The sequence below is a fragment of the Oryzias latipes genome, chromosome 13 (assembly GCF_002234675.1).
Source record: "Oryzias latipes chromosome 13, ASM223467v1".
In the NCBI taxonomy this organism is placed as follows: domain Eukaryota; kingdom Metazoa; phylum Chordata; class Actinopteri; order Beloniformes; family Adrianichthyidae; genus Oryzias; species Oryzias latipes.
The window spans coordinates 205,001-228,411 of record NC_019871.2 but is presented as its reverse complement, the minus strand read 5'-3'; the positions used below and the strand labels follow the sequence as shown (position 1 = coordinate 228,411).

The following is a 23,411-nucleotide window of genomic DNA, read 5'->3' as shown; positions in this document are numbered from 1 at the left end:
GGAACCCCGGGGAAAAAAAGAGGGCCCACAAGGGGTGTTGTAAATATGGCCCGACCAGGCTCGGCCACATTTGGAAATTTGGCGGGGCCCAGCACCCAGAAGCAAGGACCAGAACCCACCCCCCAGGGACCAGACACCCCCGGCTCAGATGTAATGTGAACCCCCCCACCGCGCGGAGAGAGCACCGCCGGGCCCAGGAAGCCGGCACCCCGGGGACACGGCCGCCGTTGAAAAAAGGGGCCCGTACCCCTCACCAGGGAAGAGGCAGGGGACAGATGGACCCAGGTCCCACCTTCCTTGCAACATGTGTGTGCGTGTATGTGTGTTTGAGAAGGTGTGTGTGTGCATGTGTGTGTGTTTATGTTGGGATGTATATATTAAGGGGGGAGGGGTGTGTGTACTAAGGGGGGTGCAGTTAAAATTGGCGGGTTGGGCACTAAGGGGACATCTCCTGATTACTCACAGTGATGTCCCCTCACCCTCCCCACCAAGGGGCCCTAAATGTCTAAGGTGCGGTTAAAATTGGCGGGTAGGGTGCTAGGAGGACATCCGCTGCTTGCTGGCAGTGAGTCCAAGCACCCCCCCTACCAAGGGCCCTACATGTCTAAGGTGCAAATAAAACCGAAAGAGGGGGGGCCCACTCCATACGGCAACCATAGGAGGGGGGCCACTGCCTAGTATATCCCCCCCCCATGGCTCATCGCAGGGTAAGCCCCCCACCCCCTCACCCTATTATGAGGTTATATGAGGAAGGGGGTAAGTTGGGGACAGCTGATAGACTGTCCCCCGGTGGTCAAACAGCTATCCCCCGCCCCCCCCCCCCAGCAAGGGGGCCAGGCCCACCCAGCCCAGGGGCCCCACCCCCGGAGGCGCCGACACCCCAGGTCCAGCACCACCCCCCCACACAGAGAGAGAGGACCCAGAAAGCGCCGGCCCCCCCCGGAGCAAGCCCAGGCCCCCACCCCCAAACGCAGGCCCTAGAAGAGCTCTGGTCAGGCCTCGACGGGACCGAGGCAGCCAACCGGCCGGGGAAACCGCCGATGGCCTCAGCGGAGACCCCGACCCGTCAACCCCCCCTGCCCCGTACCAATAGTGCCCCCCCCCCTCCCCCAGAATGCCCCCCCACAGGACAGGGCCGACAAGACCCCCCACCCCACCCCACCCCAGACCCCGCAGCCGAAGCGGATGACACCCAGAGCGACCGGGGGCCCCAAGAGGGTTGTCCCGTCCCGCCCCAGAGCCAGGGAAGGGCCGATCCCAGCCCCAGGTGTAGATGGGAAGCCCATCCAGCGCCGAGCCAAGCCAGACCGCCACCCCCCCCCCCCACCACGCACCCCCACACCCAAGCCCAGAGGACCACGCAGCGCCCCAGCCCGCCCCACCCAGGCGCTGGACCCGACCCCCCGACCAACGGAGCCCCCACCACCCCCTGCCAGGCACCAGAGGCCCCGACCCCCACCCCGGCCCACGGCAGAAGGGCAAGGAGCAGCGACGACCAGGCCCCCCCCACCCCCTAAGTCAGGGGTCGGGAACCTATGGCTCGCGAGCCATATATGGCTCTTTTGATGGTCACATGTGGCTCGCAGACAAATCCTTAATTGTACTTTTTTTTTTTTTCATTAGACCAGTCCTTCCCGGGCGCGATGCGATGCCAGAGGCGCGCAGTAGTAGCAGTGCTTGGAGAGAAAACTATCAGTTACTATTATCTATTATTTCACAGAGTTTGTACCAGCCGGAAACCTGTGAATTGCCGTGCCTAAAACTGACGCTCCCGACTTTGAGGAAGAGCGCGCAGTTTCGGGGACGGGATGTGTGAGGAAGAAAGCAAAGGGTGGGGGTGGGGGGACAGGCAACAGGTGAATCGCGCAGGGATAGTAAAAAACCCGCTGTCCGTCACTCACTGCAGCGTGTGAGTGTGTGTTTGGTTCCATGTCTGTGACAAGGACCACAGAATGGCGAGGACTCAGATGCAGAGTTCTTGGAAAACTTTTATTCCTGAGAACCTGAGATAGGCGTAGGGTTTGGTAAACATCTACACATGATAATCAGGCACAGGACAGAGGGAGACACAGACCATAAATACATATGAGGAGGGACAGCACAGGTGGGAACGATCAGGGATGATTAGGTCTACAGCTGTGGGGAAAACAGACATGAACAGGAAAGGGAGGAACTTTCAAAAGAAAACAGGAAGCGACACACGAGGACACAGATGTTAGACAGGAACTTGACGAAACATGACAGTACCCCCTCCCTAAGGACCGACACCAGACGGTCCAAGAGCCCCGGACCCGAAGAAGTCCGTCAGGAGGGACCTGTCCTCGATGAAACGCTCCGGAATCCACTGGCGGTCCTCTGGACCGTAGCCCAGCCAGTCCACTAGGAACTGCCGACCACGACCCCGTTTCCTGACGGCCAGGATCTTCCGCACCGTGTACACCGGTCCACCCCCCACCATCCTGGGCGGCGGCGGGGGCTCTGAGGGAGGCACCAGAGGACTGTCCACCACCGGCTTCACCTTGCTGACATGGAACGTAGGATGAACCCGGAGGGACCGGGGCAGACGAAGACGAACCGCAGCTGGGTTGATGACCTTGGCGACAGGAAACGGCCCCACAAACCGGGGAGCCAGTTTTCTACACGGGACGTGTAGGTTGAGATCCCTGGTCGAGAGCCAAACCTTCTGTCCGGGTCGGTAGATGGGAGCGGGACGCCTCCTGCGGTCCGCATCCCTCTTGACCCGATCCTGTTGACGAGCCAGGATCTGTCGAGCGGCCGCCCAGATGTGATGGCAGCGACGAACCAGGGCGTGAGCAGACGGAACGGCGACCTCCGTTTCCACCTCCGCGAACAGAGGAGGATCGTAGCCATGCACGCACTTGAAGGGTGAGAAGCCAGTGGCCGAGGTAGGTAGAGTGTTGTGGGCGAACTCCACCCACACCAGGAGTCTGCTCCATGTCGAGGGGTTCTGGGAGACCAAGCAGCGGAGGCCAGTTTCCAGCTGCTGATTGAGGCGCTCAGTCTGGCCGTTGGATTCAGGGTGATGTCCCGAGGATAGGCTGACCGTGGCCCCAATGAGTCGGCAGAACTCCTTCCAGAACCGGGACACGAACTGCGGTCCCCGATCCGACACAACATCCCTTGGGAACCCATGGTATCGCACGATCTGGTGCATGACGATCTCAGCCGTGGCCTTGGCCGATGGCAATCTTGGCAGGGCGATGAACCGGACCATCTTGGAGAACCGGTCCACGACAGTTAAGACGGTGGTGTGACCCCGTGAGGGGGGAAGACCAGTGACAAAGTCCATAGAGATGTCAGCCCATGGTCTGGAAGGGATGGGAAGGGGCTGAAGGAGTCCCATGCGACGTCCGGTGGAAGATTTATTCCGGGCACAGACTGAACACGCCGCAACGTACTCCCGGACCTCCGACCCCATGCTTGGCCACCAGAACCTCCGAGAGATGGCGTGCATCGTCCGCCGAACTCCCGGATGACAGGAAAGCAGCGAGGCGTGGGCCCAGTGAATCACCCTAGAGCGTAGCGACTGAGGAACGAACAGACAGTTCTTCGGGCATCCACTGAGCATCTGCACCCCGCTGTTAGCCTGCTTCACCTCAGATTCTATTTGCCAGGACACCGCTCCAACCACACATGACAGTGGGAGGATAGACTCAGGTGCTTTGGCAACAGGCGCGGGGTCAAATCGACGGGACAAAGCATCCGGCTTGATGTTCTTGGACCCCGGCCTGTAAGAGAGAACAAAAGAGAAACGGTCAAAAAACAGTCGCCAACGGGCCTGGCGAGAATTAAGTCTTTTGGCGTTCCGGATGTACTCCAGGTTTTTGTGGTCCGTCCAGACCACAAAGGGGTGTTCGGCCCCCTCCAACCAGTGCCTCCACTCCTCCAAGGCCACCTTGACCGCCAGCAGCTCACGGTTGCCGATGTCGTAGTTGCGTTCGGAAGCGGAGAGACGCCTGGACAGGAACGCACAGGGATGCAGCTTTCCATCCTGCTCCGACCGCTGGGACAGGACGGCCCCAATCCCCTCATTGGAGGCATCCACCTCCACAACGAACTGGCGACGCGGGTCCGGCAGAGTGAGCAGCGGAGCCGACGTGAAGCGGCGTTTCAGGGTCCGGAAGGCAGCCTCTGCTGCAGGCGTCCACCGGAACTGCACACGAGGAGACGTGAGTGCATGGAGGGGTGCTGCAATGGAGCTGAAACCCCGAATGAAGCGTCTATAAAAGTTTGCGAACCCCAGGAACTGCTGGAGTTTCTTGCGGCTGTCAGGTGACGGCCAGTCCGTCACAGCGCTGACCTTCGCCGGGTCCATCTCAACCGTCCCTGCGGACACTATGAATCCCAGAAAGGCGACGGTTGAGACATGGAACTCGCTTTTTTCTGCCTTGACATACAGATGATTGTCCAGAAGGCGCTTAAGGACCGCAGAGACATGGGTGACATGAGTGTCCGGATCAGGGGAGTAAATTAGAATGTCATCCAAATATACGTATACAAAGTGGTCCAGGAAGTCTCTGAGGACGTCGTTGATCATGGCCTGGAACACAGCAGGAGCATTGGTTAGTCCAAAGGGCATTACCAGATACTCGTAATGGCCCCTGAGTGTGTTGAACCCCGTCTTCCACTCGTCCCCCTCCCTGATCCTGACCAGATGGTATGCGTTTCGGAGGTCGAGTTTAGTGAAGACTTTGGCCTGCTGGAGCTGGTCAAAAACAGAGGACATGAGCGGCAATGGGTAACGATTTTTAATTGTAATGTCATTGAGGGCGCTGTAGTCAATGCAGGGCCTAAGGGACCCGTCCTTCTTCCCAACGAAGAAGAACCCAGCCCCGGCTGCCGAGGAGGATGGACGGATTAGGCCTGCGGCCAGAGAGTTGTCGATGTAGTCATTCAGGGCCTGGCGTTCTGCCGCTGAAACGGGGTAAAGACGCCCTTTGGGAATGGTGGACCCTGGAACCAGGTCTATGGCGCAGTCATACGGGCGATGGGGAGGAAGACTCGAAGCTCTGGACTTGCTGAAGACCTCACCCAAATGGTGGTAACAGGCGGGAACTGTACTCAGCTCCGGGGTCCCGGTCCCTACAGCAGGACGAACAGGAAGTGGGTTAATGTTCACAGAAGTTCGTTTACCTGCGGACCCAGGACTCCGGTGTTCTTCACAGCCCGACCCCCATCCCAGGATTTTCCCTGATGACCAGTCGACCTGGGGTCCGTGCTGACACAGCCAGGGGTACCCCAATACCAGGTTCCTAGAAGAGCCCTTAAACAGGTAGAACGGCATGACTTCTGAATGGTCTTGGATGGACACTTGAAGCGGTTCTGTGGCGTGCGTGATTTGAAAAAGACCCCTTCCATGAAGGCCACAGACCCGGACGGGACTGTGCAGGGGACGAGGCTCCAGTCCTAGGTCTTTTGCCAGCATCCAGTCCATTAAGCTGACATCGGCCCCTGAGTCTATAAGAGCTGTGAGGGATGTGGTGATGCCACGGTGTGTTACCTCTAGGTGTGTGAGGCTTCGTGTGGGTCTGCCCTCGGTTGCGACGTGACTCACCCTTGCCGAGTCCTTCATAGGACAGAAAGGAACCAGATGACCGAGCTCTCCACAGAAGAAGCACCGCCCCTCTCGCTGACGGCGCTGTCGTTCCGCCGCTGAGAGCCGTGCTCGGTTCACCTGCATGGGTTCCCCCTCCCCTCCCCTAGGGGGCGAGCGAGGCGGGTCGGCCGGAACCTGGCGGAAGATCCGCCTCTCCGCGGCCTCGGTTCCTCCAGATGTCGCTTCCCCCATGGGACCGCGGCTACACCGGGAGGCCAGTTCACGGATCCTATTGTCCGTGCGAACGGCGAGAGCTATGAGGGAGTCCAGATCTGACGGTAAATCCAGGGGTATGAGCTGCTCCTGGATGCGCGGCGCCAACCCCTTCAGAAAGACGTCGTACAGCGCCACCGAGTTCCATCCGCTCTCAGCCGCCAAGGTGCGAAAACGGACGGCGTACTCACAGACCGAATCCCCTCCTTGGCGTATGCAGGTAAGCTCCCGCGCCTTATCCCTGCTGGTAGATATGGGGTCGAACGTGCACTGAAGAGCCTCTTGGAAGGCGAGGAGAGACATGCAGAGAGGGGAGTCGCGAGCCCACTCGGCCATGGCCCAAGCTCGAGCCCTCCCCGAAAGGTGGGAGATCATGAAGGCAATCCTCGCCCGGTCTGATCCAAAAGCATGGGGGGAATGTTCAAAATGAATCGAACAGTCTGTGAGGAAGTGCCTGCATAATCCTGACTCTCCTGAGTAACGCTCGGGAGGAGCGATCCTGATCTCCGAACACCGGGCAGGCGCGGGCGGGGCAGAAGCCGGGACGGCTGAAGAGGCTCCCGGGGGCGGGTTGGTCAAGGGCTGCCTTGGACGGAGTTCCTGGACTTGGGAGGTGACCTGAACCATGTGGGCGGCCAGGGACTTCTGGAAGTCCTCCTGCTGGGAAAGGCGAGCCTCCAGGCGTTGTAGAACGGCAGCTAGAGTGCTGCTCTCTGCTGAGTCCATTCTGGCCTGATTATACTGACAAGGACCACAGAATGGCGAGGACTCAGATGCAGAGTTCTTGGAAAACTTTTATTCCTGAGAACCTGAGATAGGCGTAGGGTTTGGTAAACATCTACACATGATAATCAGGCACAGGACAGAGGGAGACACAGACCATAAATACATATGAGGAGGGACAGCACAGGTGGGAACGATCAGGGATGATTAGGTCTACAGCTGTGGGGAAAACAGACATGAACAGGAAAGGGAGGAACTTTCAAAAGAAAACAGGAAGCGACACACGAGGACACAGATGTTAGACAGGAACTTGACGAAACATGACAGTCTGTCTCACATCTAAAGAACATTCAGACCTAAGATCACGTTTAAAGTCTCAACGCCTGCATGAAGCAGAAACTCACCACGTATCAACCAGACCAGACCATCAGCAAAACTACCACGAAAAATACTCATCATTTATTAGCAACAGCATAACAATGTTATTAAAAATAATCCACAGACTTATTGTACTTTAAAAATGTTGAAATTACATCAGGAGTTGCTGAATTAATTGTACGGCGTTTGTTGTGGTCTGCAGTAACCAGAATAAAGAATCCTAAAAGAGGTTAAGTCTCAGTGCCTCAGTGTGGGAAAGGGACACTACATTATTGTATGGCTCTTTGGAAATTACATTTAAAAATATGTGGCGTTTATGGCTCTCTCGGCAAAAAAGGTTCCCGACCCCTGGCATAAGTCATGGAGTTAGCTATGGGAGACCAGAGAGACCGAATTCTTTCAAAGTTACTTGAACCTTGGGCTGACATTTTTTCCAAGCTGATATGATCAAGCAGCAGATTTCTGTGTTGACTTATATTTATATTTTTCTTGCTTTTCCAATTTATTAAAATAGTTTTTTTGGCAATACAGAGAGTTATGAAAATGATAGAGCCTAATCCTCCTTCTACATCGATGGCACTCATGTCACCAAGCACACAAAGTGACGGTGAAGCTGTGATTGAAACCTTAAGCCAGACTGATAGATCGGCACATACCTGCTGCCAGAGAGCCTGGACAGGCGTGCAGAACCATAGTGCATGCATGTAATTGTCGGGTAGATTACTGTCACAGTGCTGACAAATGTCTGAGTTACTGAGACCCATCTTGAACATCCTCTGTCCAGTGTAGTAAATTCTGTGTAGAGTTTTGAAATGGATTAGCTGCAGATTTGGACTTTTTGTCATTTTAAAGGTGTTTAGACAAAGTTCTGACCAAAAACTTTCATCTGTGCTGATGCTCAAATCTGCATCCCATTTTGTTGTCGGAAGTGAAATATTGTTATCTAAATTACATAAAAGTTTGTATATTTTGGAGAGTTTTATTCATTGAGAAATTGATCAGAGTGGTAACTCCATCTGGTAGCTTTAAATCAGACTTCTACCATGACTCAAACAGCTGCCACATCCAGAAGTTCTCCGATGACACAGCCATCGTTGGACGCGTTTCAGAGGGAAACAATCTGGAACACAAGAAGGTGATCAAGGACTTTGTGGACTGGTCTGAACTCAATCACCTTCACATCAATGCCACAAAAACGAAAGAGATGGTGGTCGACTTCTGGAAAAAGGCTTCTCAGCCTCCCCCCGTGGTCATTCAGGGACCGGACATGGAGAGGGTGGATGTGTACAAGCAAACTGGACTGGTCAGATAACACAAAGGTCCTGCACAAGAAGGGCCAAAGTCGCCTCCACCTCCTGAGGAGACTGAGGTCCTTTGGTGTGTGTGGGCCACTACCTTCTATGAGACTGTCGTTGCATCAGCAACTTTCTATGCTGTGGTCTGCTGGTGTGGAGGAATCAATGAAAGGGACAAAAAGAAGCTGGACAAGCTGGTGAAGAGAGCCAGCTCTGTCCTGAGCTGTCCCCTGGACCCAGTGGACTATGTAGATGAGAGGAGGATGCTGACCAAGCTGTCCAGCATCCGGAACAACCCCTCCCACCCCCTGTATACGACAGTGAGGACTATGAGCAGCTCATTCAGCCAGAGACTGCTGCCCCCCCAGTGCAAGAAGGAGCGTTACCGGAGGTCCTTCATCCCAACAGCAGTCAGACTATTCAACAACACGGTCTAGGACTGATGAACACCGCTGCTGATATTTGTTGCCTCATTTAATCCGTTATTTATACTGTACTTTTACTTCCACCTTGTATTATTACTATTTTTATTCTTACTCATTGCTACTTTATTTTTCGTATTTTTCCAATTGCTATTCTTGTTGTTTTTGGCTGCTCTGACAACCCAATTTCCCTCCGGGGATCAATAAAGTCCTATCTTATCTTATCTTAAAATCATCTTTAGACAGTAAACCGTAGGATTTGGTCCAGATCCTACGGTTTACCGTTAAGACGGCGTCACCCTTATGAAGGAGAACGTGACGTGAGGTGGTACCGTCTCCACGCTCAGTTAAAGGTGTGTAACCCTTGTTCTATCCTAGGCACTTTACCATTGGGAGTGGGGTCATCTAGACCCACTAGACAGAGCTCTGAACCTTTTTTCTTCAATGATTTGTGATCTTCACTGGTGTCCATGGATTACATGAAATCTTTCCACCTTTATCCACCTTTGTCATGGTAGGGAGAACACCTCAATGGAAGGGGGGGGGGGTCATCTAAGATAGCACAAGGGTTAAGGATGTCTGACCTTCCGCTCTGACCTCTGATTGGCTGCTGTGATCATGTGACATGGACCAGAACATCCAGACTAACTTCAAGTTTTGCGTCTCCGTATTGATGGACGTGTGGACCGGCAGTTCCATTAGAAACATCAGACGATAGAAAAGATCTCATTTCATTCACGTGAAAATCTAAAAAATGTTTGTTTTTACAGATGATGATCAAAGCAGACGGTGAATCGGTGAGCTGACGCCTCCTCTGGATGATGTCACCACCATGTTTACCGCCCAGGAGCCTTGAAGAAGTTCTGCTTGTGTTTGTTTGGTTCTGTTCCCTCAGAGAGGAACCCCAACTTTCTTTTACTGATGACAATGTTGTATTCCCCAGGAATAGAGACACAGTGTCTTCTGAGAGCTTTAAAACAGAAGCTCATATCATGTGGAAGAGGACTGGGACTCCCACGCCTCCGCCAGGAACCAATCAGGTTCCTTCCTCAGAGCCGCTCCTTTTACAGCTGACAGACCAGGAGCTGCAGAGGAGGCCGAATTTTTCATCGGATTGTCATATTTTCCTGAAAGATCTGGTGGTTTAGCCTGCAGAAACTCCACGGGAAAAACGGCGTCATGAGTTTGCGATGGAGGCAGTGGAGCGCCCCCCGGGGGCAATGGAGTCAAGTCTAGCTCTGGAAGAAACGACGGAGGAACTCAAAGAACCCGCAATGTTTTTTCACAACTTTATTGTTTTGTTTTTGAGAGCTAATTGAAAAACCTGTTCATAGAAACGGACCGCCGTTTGTTTCCAAGGCAGCAAGTTGGGCCGCCATCTTACCCCCAAGTGAGTCTGAAGGTCACATGACCTCCAATCACAAACAGTTTGGGGTTAAGAAACAGAAAATCCAAGATTTTCATCACTTTAAGGTGTGAAAAACTGGAATGTCAAAAAAACTTTGAGTGGGTTTTCAAAAGAACTTCAGGAACCAAACGGATCAGAACAGAACCGGTCCTGCATCACCTCATATTTTTAGCTCTTTAACCTGAACTCTGGTCTGTGTGCAGAACGTTTTACAAACACGGAATATTCATGATACAACAGATCAAAGGAACTACAGGAACACTTCATGCACGTCTCCACGGGTCAACTGGTCCTGCAGAACTCCAGATCATCCGGTTCTGGCAGCATCAAAAACCTCCTGAAGCTAAAGTCAACGACACCCGACTGCCTTTGGGTCCTTAATGAAGAGAGAGAGTTGAAGCATGCTTCCCGCCGTGGCCACAGCTCCAGCCTGGCGTTTCCTCCGCCAGGAAACCGGGCCGCGGGGTTCTAGCTTTTTACAGCCCTGCAGGACGCAGGAAGAGGACGGACAAGGACAACACACGAACACGGCGCCAACACCAGGTGTCCCGACTGTGGATGAAACTCCGGTAGCTCCACGCCGCAACCGCTGCGGCGCCCGGCCCTCCTTGTCTTTATCTGTCCTCTAGTTTGGGCGAGTCCACCGGCTCCTCGTCCTCGTCATCCTTCGCTTCGGTTAGCCGCTGCCGCGCAAAGTCCTCGAAGATGATGTCATCATCGCTGCGACGGACAACAAAAGAGAGAAACATCAGCAACAGATACCTGAACCATGCTAAAACCTGACGCTGTGCTCACGTCTAAAACCATGCTAAACCCGGAAACCAGGCTAAAGATTTGATCTGGACCTCAGCTTTAGGCTGAAAACCAGATCCTTGTGTGTCACTGATGATGTGGTTCCAGCTTTGCTGGGACTGGATCTGGTGGTTTAGCCTGCAGGCTGAGTGGAGTGACTCTGTGTTTTATTTTTTATTTTATTTTTTTATACTTTATTTATCCCATAATGGGAAATTTGTTCTCCGCATTTGACCCATCCCCTGGGGGAGCGGTGCGCTGCAGCCGAACCACGCTGGGGAGGCAGCAGCGTTAAGGGTCTTGCCCAAGGACCCCCACTGGGTGATGTTAATTGCTCGCCATTGATATGGTAATTGCCCCCAGTACCATTGAACTGAATCCTGTGTGGTAGCTTTTCACCTTACCGACCGACCATGCTACCTACCCACAGGTCCTCAGCAGCAGCAGCCACAGTAACACTAACAGCAGCAGCAGCAGCCACAGTAACACTAACAGCAGCAGCAGCCACAGTAACACTAACAGCAGCGGCAGCCACAGTAACACTAACAGCAGCAGCCACAGTAACACTAACAGCAGCAGCAGCAGCCACAGTAACACTAACAGCAGCAGCAGCCACAGTAACACTAACAGCAGCAGCAGCAGCCACGGTAACACTAACAGCAGCGGCAGCCACAGTAACACTAACAGCAGCAGCAGCCACAGTAACACTAACAGCAGCAGCAGCCACAGTAACACTAACAGCAGCAGCCACAGTAACACTAACAGCAGCAGCAGCAGCCACAGTAACACTAACAGCAGCAGCAGCCACGGTAACAGTAACAGCAGCAGCCACAGTAACACTAACAGCAGCAGCAGCAGCCACAGTAACACTAACAGCAGCAGCAGCCACAGTAACACTAACAGCAGCAGCAGCCACAGTAACACTAACAGCAGCAGCAGCAGCCACAGTAACACTAACAGCAGCGGCAGCCACAGTAACACTAACAGCAGCAGCAGCCACAGTAACACTAACAGCAGCAGCAGCCACACTAAAAGCAGCAGCAGCCACAGTAACACTAACAGCAGCAGCAGCAGCCACAGTAACACTAACAGCAGCAGCAGCCACAGTAACACTAACAGCAGCAGCAGCCACACTAAAAGCAGCAGCAGCCACAGTAACACTAACAGCAGCAGCAGCAGCCACGGTAACACTAACAGCAGCAGCAGCCACGGTAACACTAACAGCAGCAGCCACAGTAACACTAACAGCAGCAGCAGCAGCCACAGTAACACTAACAGCAGCAGCAGGAGCCACACTAACAGCAGCAGCAGCCACAGTAACACTAACAGCAGCGGCAGCCACAGTAACACTAACAGCAGCAGCAGCCACGGTAACACTAACAGCAGCAGCCACACTAACGATAACAGCAGCAGCAGCCACAGTAACACTAACAGCAGCGGCAGCTACAGTAACACTAACAGCAGCAGCAGCCACAGTAACACTAACAGCAGCAGCAGCCACACTAACAGCAGCAGCAGCAGCAGCCACAGTAACACTAACAGCAGCAGCAGCAGCCACACTAACACTAACAGCAGCGGCAGCTACAGTAACACTAACAGCAGCAGGAGCCACAGTAACACTAACAGCAGCAGAAGCCACAGTAACACTAACAGCAGCAGCAGCCACACTAACACTAACAGCAGCAGCAGCAGCAGCCACAGTAACACTAACAGCAGCAGCAGCCACAGTAACGATAAAAGGAGCAGCAGAAGCCACACTAACACTAACAGCAGCAGCAGCCACACTAACACTAACAGCAGCAGCATCCACAGTAACACTAACAGCAGCAGCAGCCACAGTAACGATAACAGCAGCAGCAGCAGCCACAGTAACACTAACAGCAGCAGCAGCCACAGTAACGATAAAAGGAGCAGCAGAAGCCACACTAACACTAACAGCAGCAGCAGCCACACTAACACTAACAGCAGCAGCAGCCACACTAACACTAACAGCAGCAGCAGCAGCAGCCACAGTAACACTAACAGCAGCAGCAGCCACAGTAACGATAACAGCAGCAGCAGCAGCCACAGTAACACTAACAGCAGCAGCAGCCAAAGTAACACTAACAGCAGCAGCAGCCACACTAACGATAACAGCAGCAGCAGCCACAGTAACACTAACAGCAGCGGCAGCAGCCACAGTAACACTAACAGCAGCGGCAGTCACAGTAACACTAACAGCAGCGGCAGCCACAGTAACACTAACAGCAGCAGCAGCCACACTAACGATAACAGCAGCAGCAGCCACAGTAACACTAACAGCAGCGGCAGCCACAGTAACACTAACAGCAGCAGCAGCCACAGTAACACTAACAGCAGCAGAAGCCACAGTAACACTAACAGCAGCAGCAGCCACACTAACACTAACAGCAGCAGCAGCAGCCACAGTAACACTAACAGCAGCGGCAGCCACAGTAACACTAACAGCAGCAGCAGCAGCCACAGTAACACTAACAGCAGCAGCAGCAGCCACAGTAACACTAACAGCAGCAGCAGCCACTGTAACACTAACAGCAGCAGCAGCCACAGTAACACTAACAGCAGCAGCAGCCACAGTAACACTAACAGCAGCGGCAGCCACAGTAACACTAACAGCAGCAGCAGCCACAGTAACACTAACAGCAGCGGCAGCCACAGTAACACTAACAGCAGCAGCAGCCACAGTAACACTAACAGCAGCAGCAGCCACAGTAACACTAACAGCAGCAGCAGCCACAGTAACACTAACAGCAGCAGCAGCAGCCACAGTAACAATAACAGCAGCGGCAGCCACAGTAACACTAACAGCAGCAGCAGCCACAGTAACACTAACAGCAGCAGCAGCCACGGTAACACTAACAGCAGCAGCCACAGTAACACTAACAGCAGCAGCAGCAGCCACAGTAACACTAACAGCAGCGGCAGCCACAGTAACACTAACAGCAGCAGCAGCCACAGTAACACTAACAGCAGCAGCCACAGTAACACTAACAGCAGCAGCAGCAGCCACAGTAACACTAACAGCAGCAGCAGGAGCCACACTAACAGCAGCAGCAGCCACAGTAACACTAACAGCAGCGGCAGCCACAGTAACACTAACAGCAGCAGCAGCCACGGTAACACTAACAGCAGCAGCCACACTAACGATAACAGCAGCAGCAGCCACAGTAACACTAACAGCAGCGGCAGCTACAGTAACACTAACAGCAGCAGCAGCCACAGTAACACTAACAGCAGCAGAAGCCACAGTAACAGTAACAGCAGCAGCAGCCACACTAACACTAACAGCAGCAGCAGCAGCAGCCACAGTAACACTAACAGCAGCAGCAGCCACAGTAACGATAAAAGGAGCAGCAGCAGCAGCAGCCACACTAACACTAACAGCAGCAGCAGCAGCAGCCACAGTAACACTGACAACAGCAGCAGCCACAGTAACACTAACAGCAGCAGCAGCAGCCACAGTAACACTAACAGCAGCAGCAGCCACTGTAACACTAACAGCAGCAGCAGCCACAGTAACACTAACAGCAGCAGCAGCCACTGTAACACTAACAGCAGCAGCAGCCACTGTAACACTAACAGCAGCAGCAGCCACAGTAACACTAACAGCAGCAGCAGCCACAGTAACACTAACAGCAGCAGCAGCCACAGTAACACTAACAGCAGCAGCAGCCACAGTAACACTAACAGCAGCAGCCACAGTAACACTAACAGCAGCAGCAGCCACAGTAACACTAACAGCAGCAGCAGCCACAGTAACACTAACAGCAGCAGCAGCAGCCACAGTAACACTAACAGCAGCAGCAGCCACAGTAACACTAACAGCAGCAGCAGCCACAGTAACAGTAACAGCAGCGGCAGCCACAGTAACACTAACAGCAGCAGCAGCCACAGTAACAGTAACAGTAGCGGCAGCCACAGTAACACTAACAGCAGCAGCCACAGTAACACTAACAGCAGCAGCAGCCACAGTAACACTAACAGCAGCAGCAGCCACAGTAACACTAACAGCAGCAGCAGCAGCCACAGTAACACTAACAGCAGCAGCAGCAGCCACAGTAACACTAACAGCAGCAGCAGCCACAGTAACACTAACAGCAGCAGCCACAGTAACACTAACAGCAGCAGCAGCCACAGTAACACTAACAGCAGCGGCAGCCACAGTAACACTAACAGCAGCAGCAGCCACAGTAACACTAACAGCAGCAGCAGCAGCCACAGTAACACTAACAGCAGCAGCAGCCACAGTAACACTAACAGCAGCAGCAGCCACAGTAACACTAACAGCAGCAGCAGCCACAGTAACACTAACAGCAGCAGCAGCCACAGTAACACTAACAGCAGCGGCAGCCACAGTAACACTAACAGCAGCGGCAGCCACAGTAACACTAACAGCAGCAGCAGCAGCCACAGTAACACTAACAGCAGCAGCAGCCACAGTAACACTAACAGCAGCAGCAGCCACAGTAACACTAACAGCAGCGGCAGCCACAGTAACACTAACAGCAGCAGCCACAGTAACACTAACAGCAGCGGCAGCCACAGTAACACTAACAGCAGCGGCAGCTACAGTAACACTAACAGCAGCAGCAGCCACAGTAACACTAACAGCAGCAGCAGCCACAGTAACACTAACAGCAGCAGCAGCAGCTACAGTAACACTAACAGCAGCGGCAGCCACAGTAACACTAACAGCAGCGGCAGCTACAGTAACACTAACAGCAGCAGCAGCCACAGTAACACTAACAGCAGCAGCAGCCACAGTAACACTAACAGCAGCAGCAGCCACAGTAACACTAACAGCAGCGGCAGCCACACTAACGATAACAGCAGCAGCAGCAGCAGCCACAGTAACACTAACAGCAGCGGCAGCGTGTCTGTCTGCTGACAGGCGTAGAAGCTCATTTCCTGCTCGCATTAGGATGCATTAAGGCCGCCGCTCAGGAGACACAGCCAGTGCCAGGAACCAATGGAGCTCATGCAGGAGGTGGGGGCTGATGAGAGACGGGGGAGGGGGTGCATGCTTACTTTGTGTCAAACTGGATCAGGTTTGTGTCGATCGGAGCCTCATCTGGAGCTGGAGAACACAAGAGAACGTTAGAAGCTGTTCTGTTTTAGGTTCTCTGTTGAAATAAAACAAGGAGAGAGAAAAGAGATTCTTCCCTGAAGTATGAACCCTGAATAAATGTTCTTTGCTAAAATTCTTTCATTTGAGTTCAGATGAAAGACACAAATCATCAGATATTTTTGTTCTTTTGTTATTTTCATAGCGATGGGTTCAAATTCCGGCTGGGTTCCTTCTGTGTGGAGCTTTTATGATCTCCTCATGCTTGTGTGTTTTTATTACAGCTCCCTCCATTGAAAAACTTGACTGAGTGCCCCCCCCCGGCTTTCCAAACAGGAAGTGGCTCCAAGAAGCCAAAATCCCACAGACGTCTATAGAGATGAACAGCTGTTCCTCGTGCTGTTGGTCAGAAGAACCGTTCTGGATCTGACATCTTCTTGATAATCCTTTGAATGATTTTATTTCTATAGTTCAAAGTATTCAAATTATTAACTGACCAATCAGATGCCTCAATAAAAGTAGGTGGAGCCTGCTGGCCCTCACGTCCAATATTTAAAATATTTGATTGACAGATTTCATATAGCCCCTTTTCAAATGCTAGGGGTGTGGCCCTCCTACAAGCCCACACCTGATTGGTGAGAGTGGCTCCCATAGAAACGTTGACTCAGAACAATCACTGCTTACTCACAACATCTGGTTCCAACATGCCAGCGTCTGTATTGCAAAACAATTGCAGCTGAATTAACTTTGGTTGGAACCAGACAAACCTTTTTGTGGGTTCACTCCAGTTCTCACTCCAGTTCTCGCTCCAGTTCTCGCTCCAGTTCTCGCTCCAGTTCTCACTGTAGTTATCACTCCAGTTCTCGCTCCAGTTCTCGCTCCAGTTCTCGCTCCAGTTCTCACTGTAGTTCTCACTCTAGTTCTCACTCCAGTTCCCCCTCCAGTGCTCACTCCAGTTCTCACTCCAGTTCTCGCTCCAGTTCTCACTCCAGTTCTCGCTCCAGTTCTCACTGTAGTTCTCACTCCAGTTCTCGCTCCAGTTCTCGCTCCAGTTCTCGCTCCAGTTCCCACTCTAGTTCTCACTCTAGTTCTCACTCCAGTTCCCCCTCCAGTGCTCACTCCAGTTCTCACTCCAGTTCTCACTGTAGTTCTCACTCCAGTTCTCGCTCCAGTTCTCGCTCCAGTTCTCACTCTAGTTCTCACTCTAGTTCTCACTCCAGTTCCCCCTCCAGTGCTCACTCCAGTGCTCACTCCAGTTCTCACTCCAGTTCTCACTCCAGTTCTCGCTCCAGTTCTCACTCCAGTTCTCGCTCCAGTTCTCGCTCCAGTTCCCACTCTAGTTCTCACTCCAGTTCTCACTCTAGTTCTCACCCCAGTTCCCCCTCCAGTTCTCACTCCAGTTCCCACTCTAGTTCTCACTCCAGTTCTCACTCTAGTTCTCACACCAGTTCCCCCTCCAGTGCTAACTCCAGTTCTCGCTCCAGTTCTCACTCCAGTTCTCGCTCCAGTTGTCGCTCCAGTTCCCACTCTAGTTCTCACTCCAGTTCTCGCTCCAGTTCTCACTCTAGTTCTCACTCTAGTTCTCACTCCAGTTCCCCCTCCAGTGCTCACTCCAGTTCTCGCTCCAGTTCTCACTCCAGTTCTCGCTCCAGTTCTCACTCCAGTTCCCACTCTAGTTCTCACTCCAGTTCTCACTCCAGTTTTCGCTCCAGTTCTCCCTCCAGTTCTCACTCCAGTTCTCACTCCAGTTCTCACTCCAGATCTCGCTCCAGTTCTCACTCCAGTTCTCGCTCCAGTTCCCACTCCAGTTCCCCCTCCAGTGCTCACTCCAGTACTCGCTCCAGTTCTGGCTCCAGTTCCCACTCTAGTTCTCACTCCAGTTCCCACTCCAGTTCCCACTCTAGTTCTCGCTCCAGTTCTCGCTCCAGTTCTCACTCCAGTTCCCCCTCCAGTGCTCACTCCAGTTCTCGCTCCAGTTCTCGCTCCAGTTCTCGCTCCAGTTCTCGCTCCAGTTCTCACTCTAGTTCTCACTCCAGTTCCCACTCTAGTTCTCACTCCAGTTCTCACTCTAGTTCTCACTCTAGTTCTCACCCCAATTCAACACAACCAGCTGGTGTGGGTTTGTGTAAACACTTCTGTAAACTGTTGCTTATTGGTGCAAAGCTGCTTTTTTAGCTTCAGGATCCACTGACCTTATGTGAATAATAAATGGTTTGAGCGTTCCAGTGCTTGAAAGAACGCCGAGCTAAAATCCTGCGGTATAACTTAAGACATGTCCGGGATTCAGCTGCCTGATGGGGGAGAGTCTTTCCTGAGACTGGGGGAGTGGGTTCCATGGGTGACTCATACCAAAGACCATCCATCACCCCCCTGGCTGACACAGTCTGTAACTGCTGCTGCTCACCGTCTTTGTAGATGGACTCCTCTAACGGCTTCGGGTGCATCAGGGTGAAGGGCAGCTCCACAGATACGTCGCTAAAACAGAGAAGGTTCAGGTGCATGACGGGCTGCAAACACAGCTTCATTAGACACTAGCATGAAAGCATTACTACACAAAGGTCCAGCATGGACTCCGTCAGGTGACCTTTGTCAGTCCCAGCGGGGGTTTTCATCGGTGAGGGGAGTGAGCGGTTACCTGGCAGCCAGATCTCCAAGGATCCTGAAAGAGGAAACATTTCACACCTTCAGCATCAAACATTGGAGCTGGTTTTCTCGCGCTGCCATTGGTTCACTTTCTGGATTCATAAATATAAACTACAGCAGTTTCTCTTCAGAAGAATGTTCTCTATTTTCATGTTCTGCTGGTCGTTCTGCTGTGGGGAACCGATGCGATGAAGCAAGAGAACGAGATGAACAGCAAAGTTATTTTTTTAAAAATTGTGTTGAACTCAAAAGAAAAACTGAGTTCCACCTTAAACGGGCAGTTCTGGGTTTTTTAATGTCTTTAGTTTTTAATGTGTGAGCATAAAAAAGCAACTTGTTGCAGTAAAAATGCTGTGTGATGCTCTCCTAAACCCAGACTCCCTCTGTGAATAACTCAGTTCAGCTGCAGGTTGTGGTGTTCCCCCTGGGTCTTTGCTGGGACCACTTCTGTTTTCTTCACTCTTGTTTGGACAGTTTAATTACTCTGGTTTTAATTCTCAGTTTACGTTTGGGGATCTAAAGCCTCCATTATTTTACATTTTGGGGCTGAAGTGTCCGACATTCATCATAAAAATAAATTTGGTTTTTGCATTTGGGGAATTTTTACCCAGAGAGTATCTTTGTTCTCTGAAACAATTAACCAGTTTGCTAACATCCTTTTCTAACAAAATCTAGAAGTTTCTTTGTGATCTGACCAGAGGCCACAAAAATATGTAAACCTAACTTTTAAAACATCACATCATTGCTCAATACCACAAACAGGTGACCAGGAAAGTAACTCCGCCCCTTTCTGTTCCAATGGTCCATCCGGTGGATGTGTCTGCTGGTGTATCTTATTTTCTTGTCTTTATTTTTATGTTATTTTTCTTTCTTATTACTGATGGGGTTTTATTTTGGAGGTCCTCATTCTCATTCTTTGACTGACTTCCTGCTGTTTGGACGTCCCAATTCAGATGTCTTTACCAGAGCAGAACTTTTCTGATTCTAATTGGGTTTTGGTTGTGGATGGGCTGAAAGTTCTGTAGAATTCTTAAATAGACTTGTTTCAGGTTTCTCTTCCTGTAAAGTCTAAAGAGGTTTTAAGGGGATTCCGGTCTGCAGGGGGGCGGGGCTTAAGGGTTTAATGGTGAAAGAAAGCAGGGTACCGACCCGCCGCGCGACACCACCAGCTTCACTTTGACCTTGTAGGACACGAGGATGCCCAGGATCTCTTTGTTGGCTCCGTCTCTCAGACTGAAACACAGACAGTAGTTCAAGCCCTCATTGGAGGTCTGGTTTGGTGAGTGTGTGTGGGCGGGGACTCACAGGGTGCTGGACGCCAGGTTCGTGTCCTCGTGCTTTAGCTTCCCATCCAATGCAAGGCCACGCTTCTCCTGGTTGTTGGCCAGGAACGGCGTGAGCGTGAAGACTTTGCAGAAGGTGGAGCTGGGAGCAACCACGTCACTGAGGAGACAGACCAGCCTAAACCTTCAACCAAACATCTCAGGAACCAAACTGAAGCCACGCCTGCTGCAGAAACTCTCTGTCGTGATGTTGATTTGCAATTTTAAAAATCCAGTTTCTGCTGCCTGGAAGTCAAAGATCAGGGAAAACTTCAGCATAGTGTGGAATTTTATCTGATGAGTCAAAAAGCTCTTTGTGTTTGTGAGGATCTGTAGTTCTGATCCTTCAGATGAAGGATCAGAACTACAGAGTCACTCGTCTTGCAGTCAGGTTCTGGCAGAGATCAGAATTCTGGAGACCCAGTCCCCCATAAAACCAAAAGACTCACTCTGACTCTTCGACGGCCACTGGACATTTGTACTGCGCTGTGTTGAACAGGCAGATGTCTGCATGCTGTCGCACTGCAGACACAAAGCAGACCTGAAGACACCTGAACACACCTTCACACATATCTGAACACACACCTGCACACACACCTGGACACACACCTGCACACACACCTGCACACACACCTGCACAGACCTGAACACACACCTGCACACACACCTGGACACACACCTGGACACGCACTTGCACACACCTGAACACACACCTGCACACACACCTGAACACACACCTGCTCACACACCTGAAAACACACCTCAACACGCACACACACACACACACCTGGACTCACTTGCTGCAGACTCATCGGAGGCCCCGCCTACCTGAGATCTTCATCCTCTTAACCGTCTTGTTGGTGTTGTTGGTCACATGCACATTGACACTGATGGGTTCCCCATGATAGTAAATCTGAAACACACACAAAAAGCGGGTCAGAACCACTGCAGGAGGTCCTCCAAACCCATCAGGTTTTACAGTCTCTCTGGACTTATCCGCTTGCAGACCAGAAGATTAGACTTAGAGATGAGTCAGAGAAAGACAGAAACAGGAACAGAAACTGTCCAGAGAGGAGAGATGCTCCTGCATGCTGTTGCCATGGTGACCAACCACATTCCAGAGTGACAAAGCTAAAACAGAGTAGATACTTTTCACTCCCTTCTGAGGAGCTATATCTGGTAACCATGGCAACAGTTTGAGACAACAGTCAAGCAGCAGTTCAGCAGAAACATGTTTTCATTTTCTTTGATCAAATAGATGTTTGGATGCTCTTGTTTTAATCCTAAAGGTATGTTTCAAACGTTGATAAACCAGCTGCTCCTGTGCTCTCAGTGAGCAGAACTCAGACCAGGAGATCCAGAGATCCACCTGAAAACCTGATGTTGTTCTCCGTCGAGCATCCATGAACGTCAGAATCTCCTGAACGAGCAGCAGGTTCAGACCTCTCCGTTCAGCTGTTAAGCCTTCATGAATGTTGGCCTTGACCAGCGGCGGGGGCCGTCACCTCCTTATCCAGGGAGGCCTCCAAGTGCAGCGGCTTGTCTGACATCAAAAACTGCCGCGTGGTCTCCGCCGTGGGCTGAGGCCCGGGTTTCTCCGGAGCGTACTGGACCTTCCTGATCACCAGACGCACCGAATTCCTGCAGCAACACAAACGGACCCAAACCTGAAAGGAGGTCTTTATGCAAACAACTGTCAAACCAGATGGGGGCGCTCTGCTGGGAGTCCCTTCAGCATTTCTGCAGCACCGATTTAGTGCCGGTAGGTCCAGAATCCTGTGTGGAACAAATCAAAAACTGAAGTGGATCCATCCAGATGGGTCAAAAAGAGGCCTTCACAGCTTCTCTGGAAGGTTACGGCCCTTTATCAGGTTCAGCTTACATGAACAGACGGCTGTCATCAGCATACATGCAGAACCTAAAGGCAAAAACAGCACTGGTCCAAGTCCAGAACCCAGAGGATCACCAGAACCAACTGTTTGATAGAAAACGCCAGAAACGCCGTGAGCCTGGAGACGGATGAGAAATGCTACGCCTGCTCTTCAGTTTGGTGTCAGTAGACCAGCCAGAGGCCCCCAGACCAGCCAGAGGCCCACAGACCAGCCAGAGGCCCCCAGACCTGCCAGAGGCCCTCAGACCAGCCAGAGGCCCTCAGACCAGCCAGAGGCCCCCAGACCTGCCAGAGGCCAACGGACCAGCCAGAGGCCCCCAGACCTGCAAGAGGCCCTCAGACCAGCCAGAGGCCAACAGACCAGCCAGAGGCCCCCAGACCAGCCAGAGGCCCCCAGACCTGCCAGAGGCCAACAGACCAGCCAGAGGCCCCCAGACCAGCCAGAGGCCCCCAGACCAGCCAGAGGCCCTCAGACCAGCCAGAGGCCCTCAGACCAGCCAGAGGCCCCCAGACCTGCCAGAGGCCAACAGACCAGCCAGAGGCCCTCAGACCAGCCAGAGGCCCCCAGAACTGCCAGAGGCCAACAGACCAGCCAGAGGCCCCCAGACCAGCCAGAGGCCCCCAGACCAGCCAGAGGCCCTCAGACCAGCCAGAGGCCCCCAGACCAGCCAGAGGCCCCCAGACCAGCCAGAGGCCAACAGACCAGCCAGAGGCCCCCAGACCTGCCAGTGTTCGAGTCCCTGTTGTCCGGTCTATATGAGCAGGAAGCTGCTGACGCATGACTGTTTTCACCTCCATTCATATTTAATTGGGGGGGGGGGTCACTCACCTCTTGTGGATCTTTTCCTCAGCATTCTCTGCACAGAAAGCCTTCACCTCGAAGTCCACCCCGCAGGCCTGAGGAGCACAGGCTGCATTGTTATAAGCAGGACTGGGGGGGCAGACAGAGGTTACTGTGAGCGTTTGATAAAAAGCGCCCCCCACCTTCCCGGTGTCCTCAGGTCCCGGCTGCAGGGTCACGGAGCACGGCAGGTTCAGAGGAATCTGGAACCACAAGAAATAAAACATTTACACAGCCTAAAATATTCATGGGGGGGCCACAGCAGCAGCCCCCCCCCCTGCTGTTTGATGAAGAGACGCAGCATCTCTGACTCGTGATCCGGACATGTTTGTTGGTAAGGAAATGTTTGGGTCATTCTGTCCACTGGTAACAGCTTCTGAAGGGAAAAGTCAGTGGAGGAGAGGTGCATGCTGGGTAATAGCCATCTTAGCTATCCCTAAATGTCATTTTTATTGGCCTGCCATGGAGCAGCAGACGTGTGATCAGAAGGTTTCAGGCTGGATTTGCATGGAGCTGAAGCCCATGCCGCTCCGGTGGTCTGCTTAGCGCCTCGCATGGCGAGCGACGGAAACGCCGTGAGTCTGGAGACGGAGGAGAAATGCTACGCCTGCCCTTCAGTTTGGTGTCAGTAGACAACAGTTTGTCAAATCTGGATCAGAACAGGTTCTGTCTTTGGTTCCAGGAAACCATGACAAGACAGAAGCGAGATCTTCACAAGTCTCTTTCTCCAAGTCCAAGTCAGGCTCCAAGTGTCGGACTTTTAATGCAGGTCAAGTTCTGATC

General features: G+C 52.5%; 1 protein-coding gene across 1 annotated transcript in view; it reads right to left on the bottom strand.

Moving 5' to 3' along the window:
- Window positions 1–9,923: 9,923 nt before the first annotated feature.
- Window positions 9,924–23,411, bottom strand: part of arrb1 (arrestin beta 1) — a 30,502-nt gene continuing 17,014 nt past the window's right edge. Inside the window, exons 6-16 of the mRNA XM_023962016.1 lie at window positions 22,772–22,831; window positions 22,617–22,684; window positions 21,402–21,537; window positions 20,725–20,809; window positions 20,346–20,418; window positions 19,880–20,017; window positions 19,724–19,807; window positions 18,567–18,590; window positions 18,336–18,406; window positions 15,895–15,943; window positions 9,924–10,776 (exon numbers count right to left, since the gene is read on the bottom strand). Of these exons, the coding sequence (XP_023817784.1) occupies window positions 10,671–10,776; window positions 15,895–15,943; window positions 18,336–18,406; window positions 18,567–18,590; window positions 19,724–19,807; window positions 19,880–20,017; window positions 20,346–20,418; window positions 20,725–20,809; window positions 21,402–21,537; window positions 22,617–22,684; window positions 22,772–22,831 (894 nt within the window). The 3' untranslated portion in view covers window positions 9,924–10,670. The remainder of the gene's footprint in view (window positions 10,777–15,894; window positions 15,944–18,335; window positions 18,407–18,566; window positions 18,591–19,723; window positions 19,808–19,879; window positions 20,018–20,345; window positions 20,419–20,724; window positions 20,810–21,401; window positions 21,538–22,616; window positions 22,685–22,771; window positions 22,832–23,411) is intronic.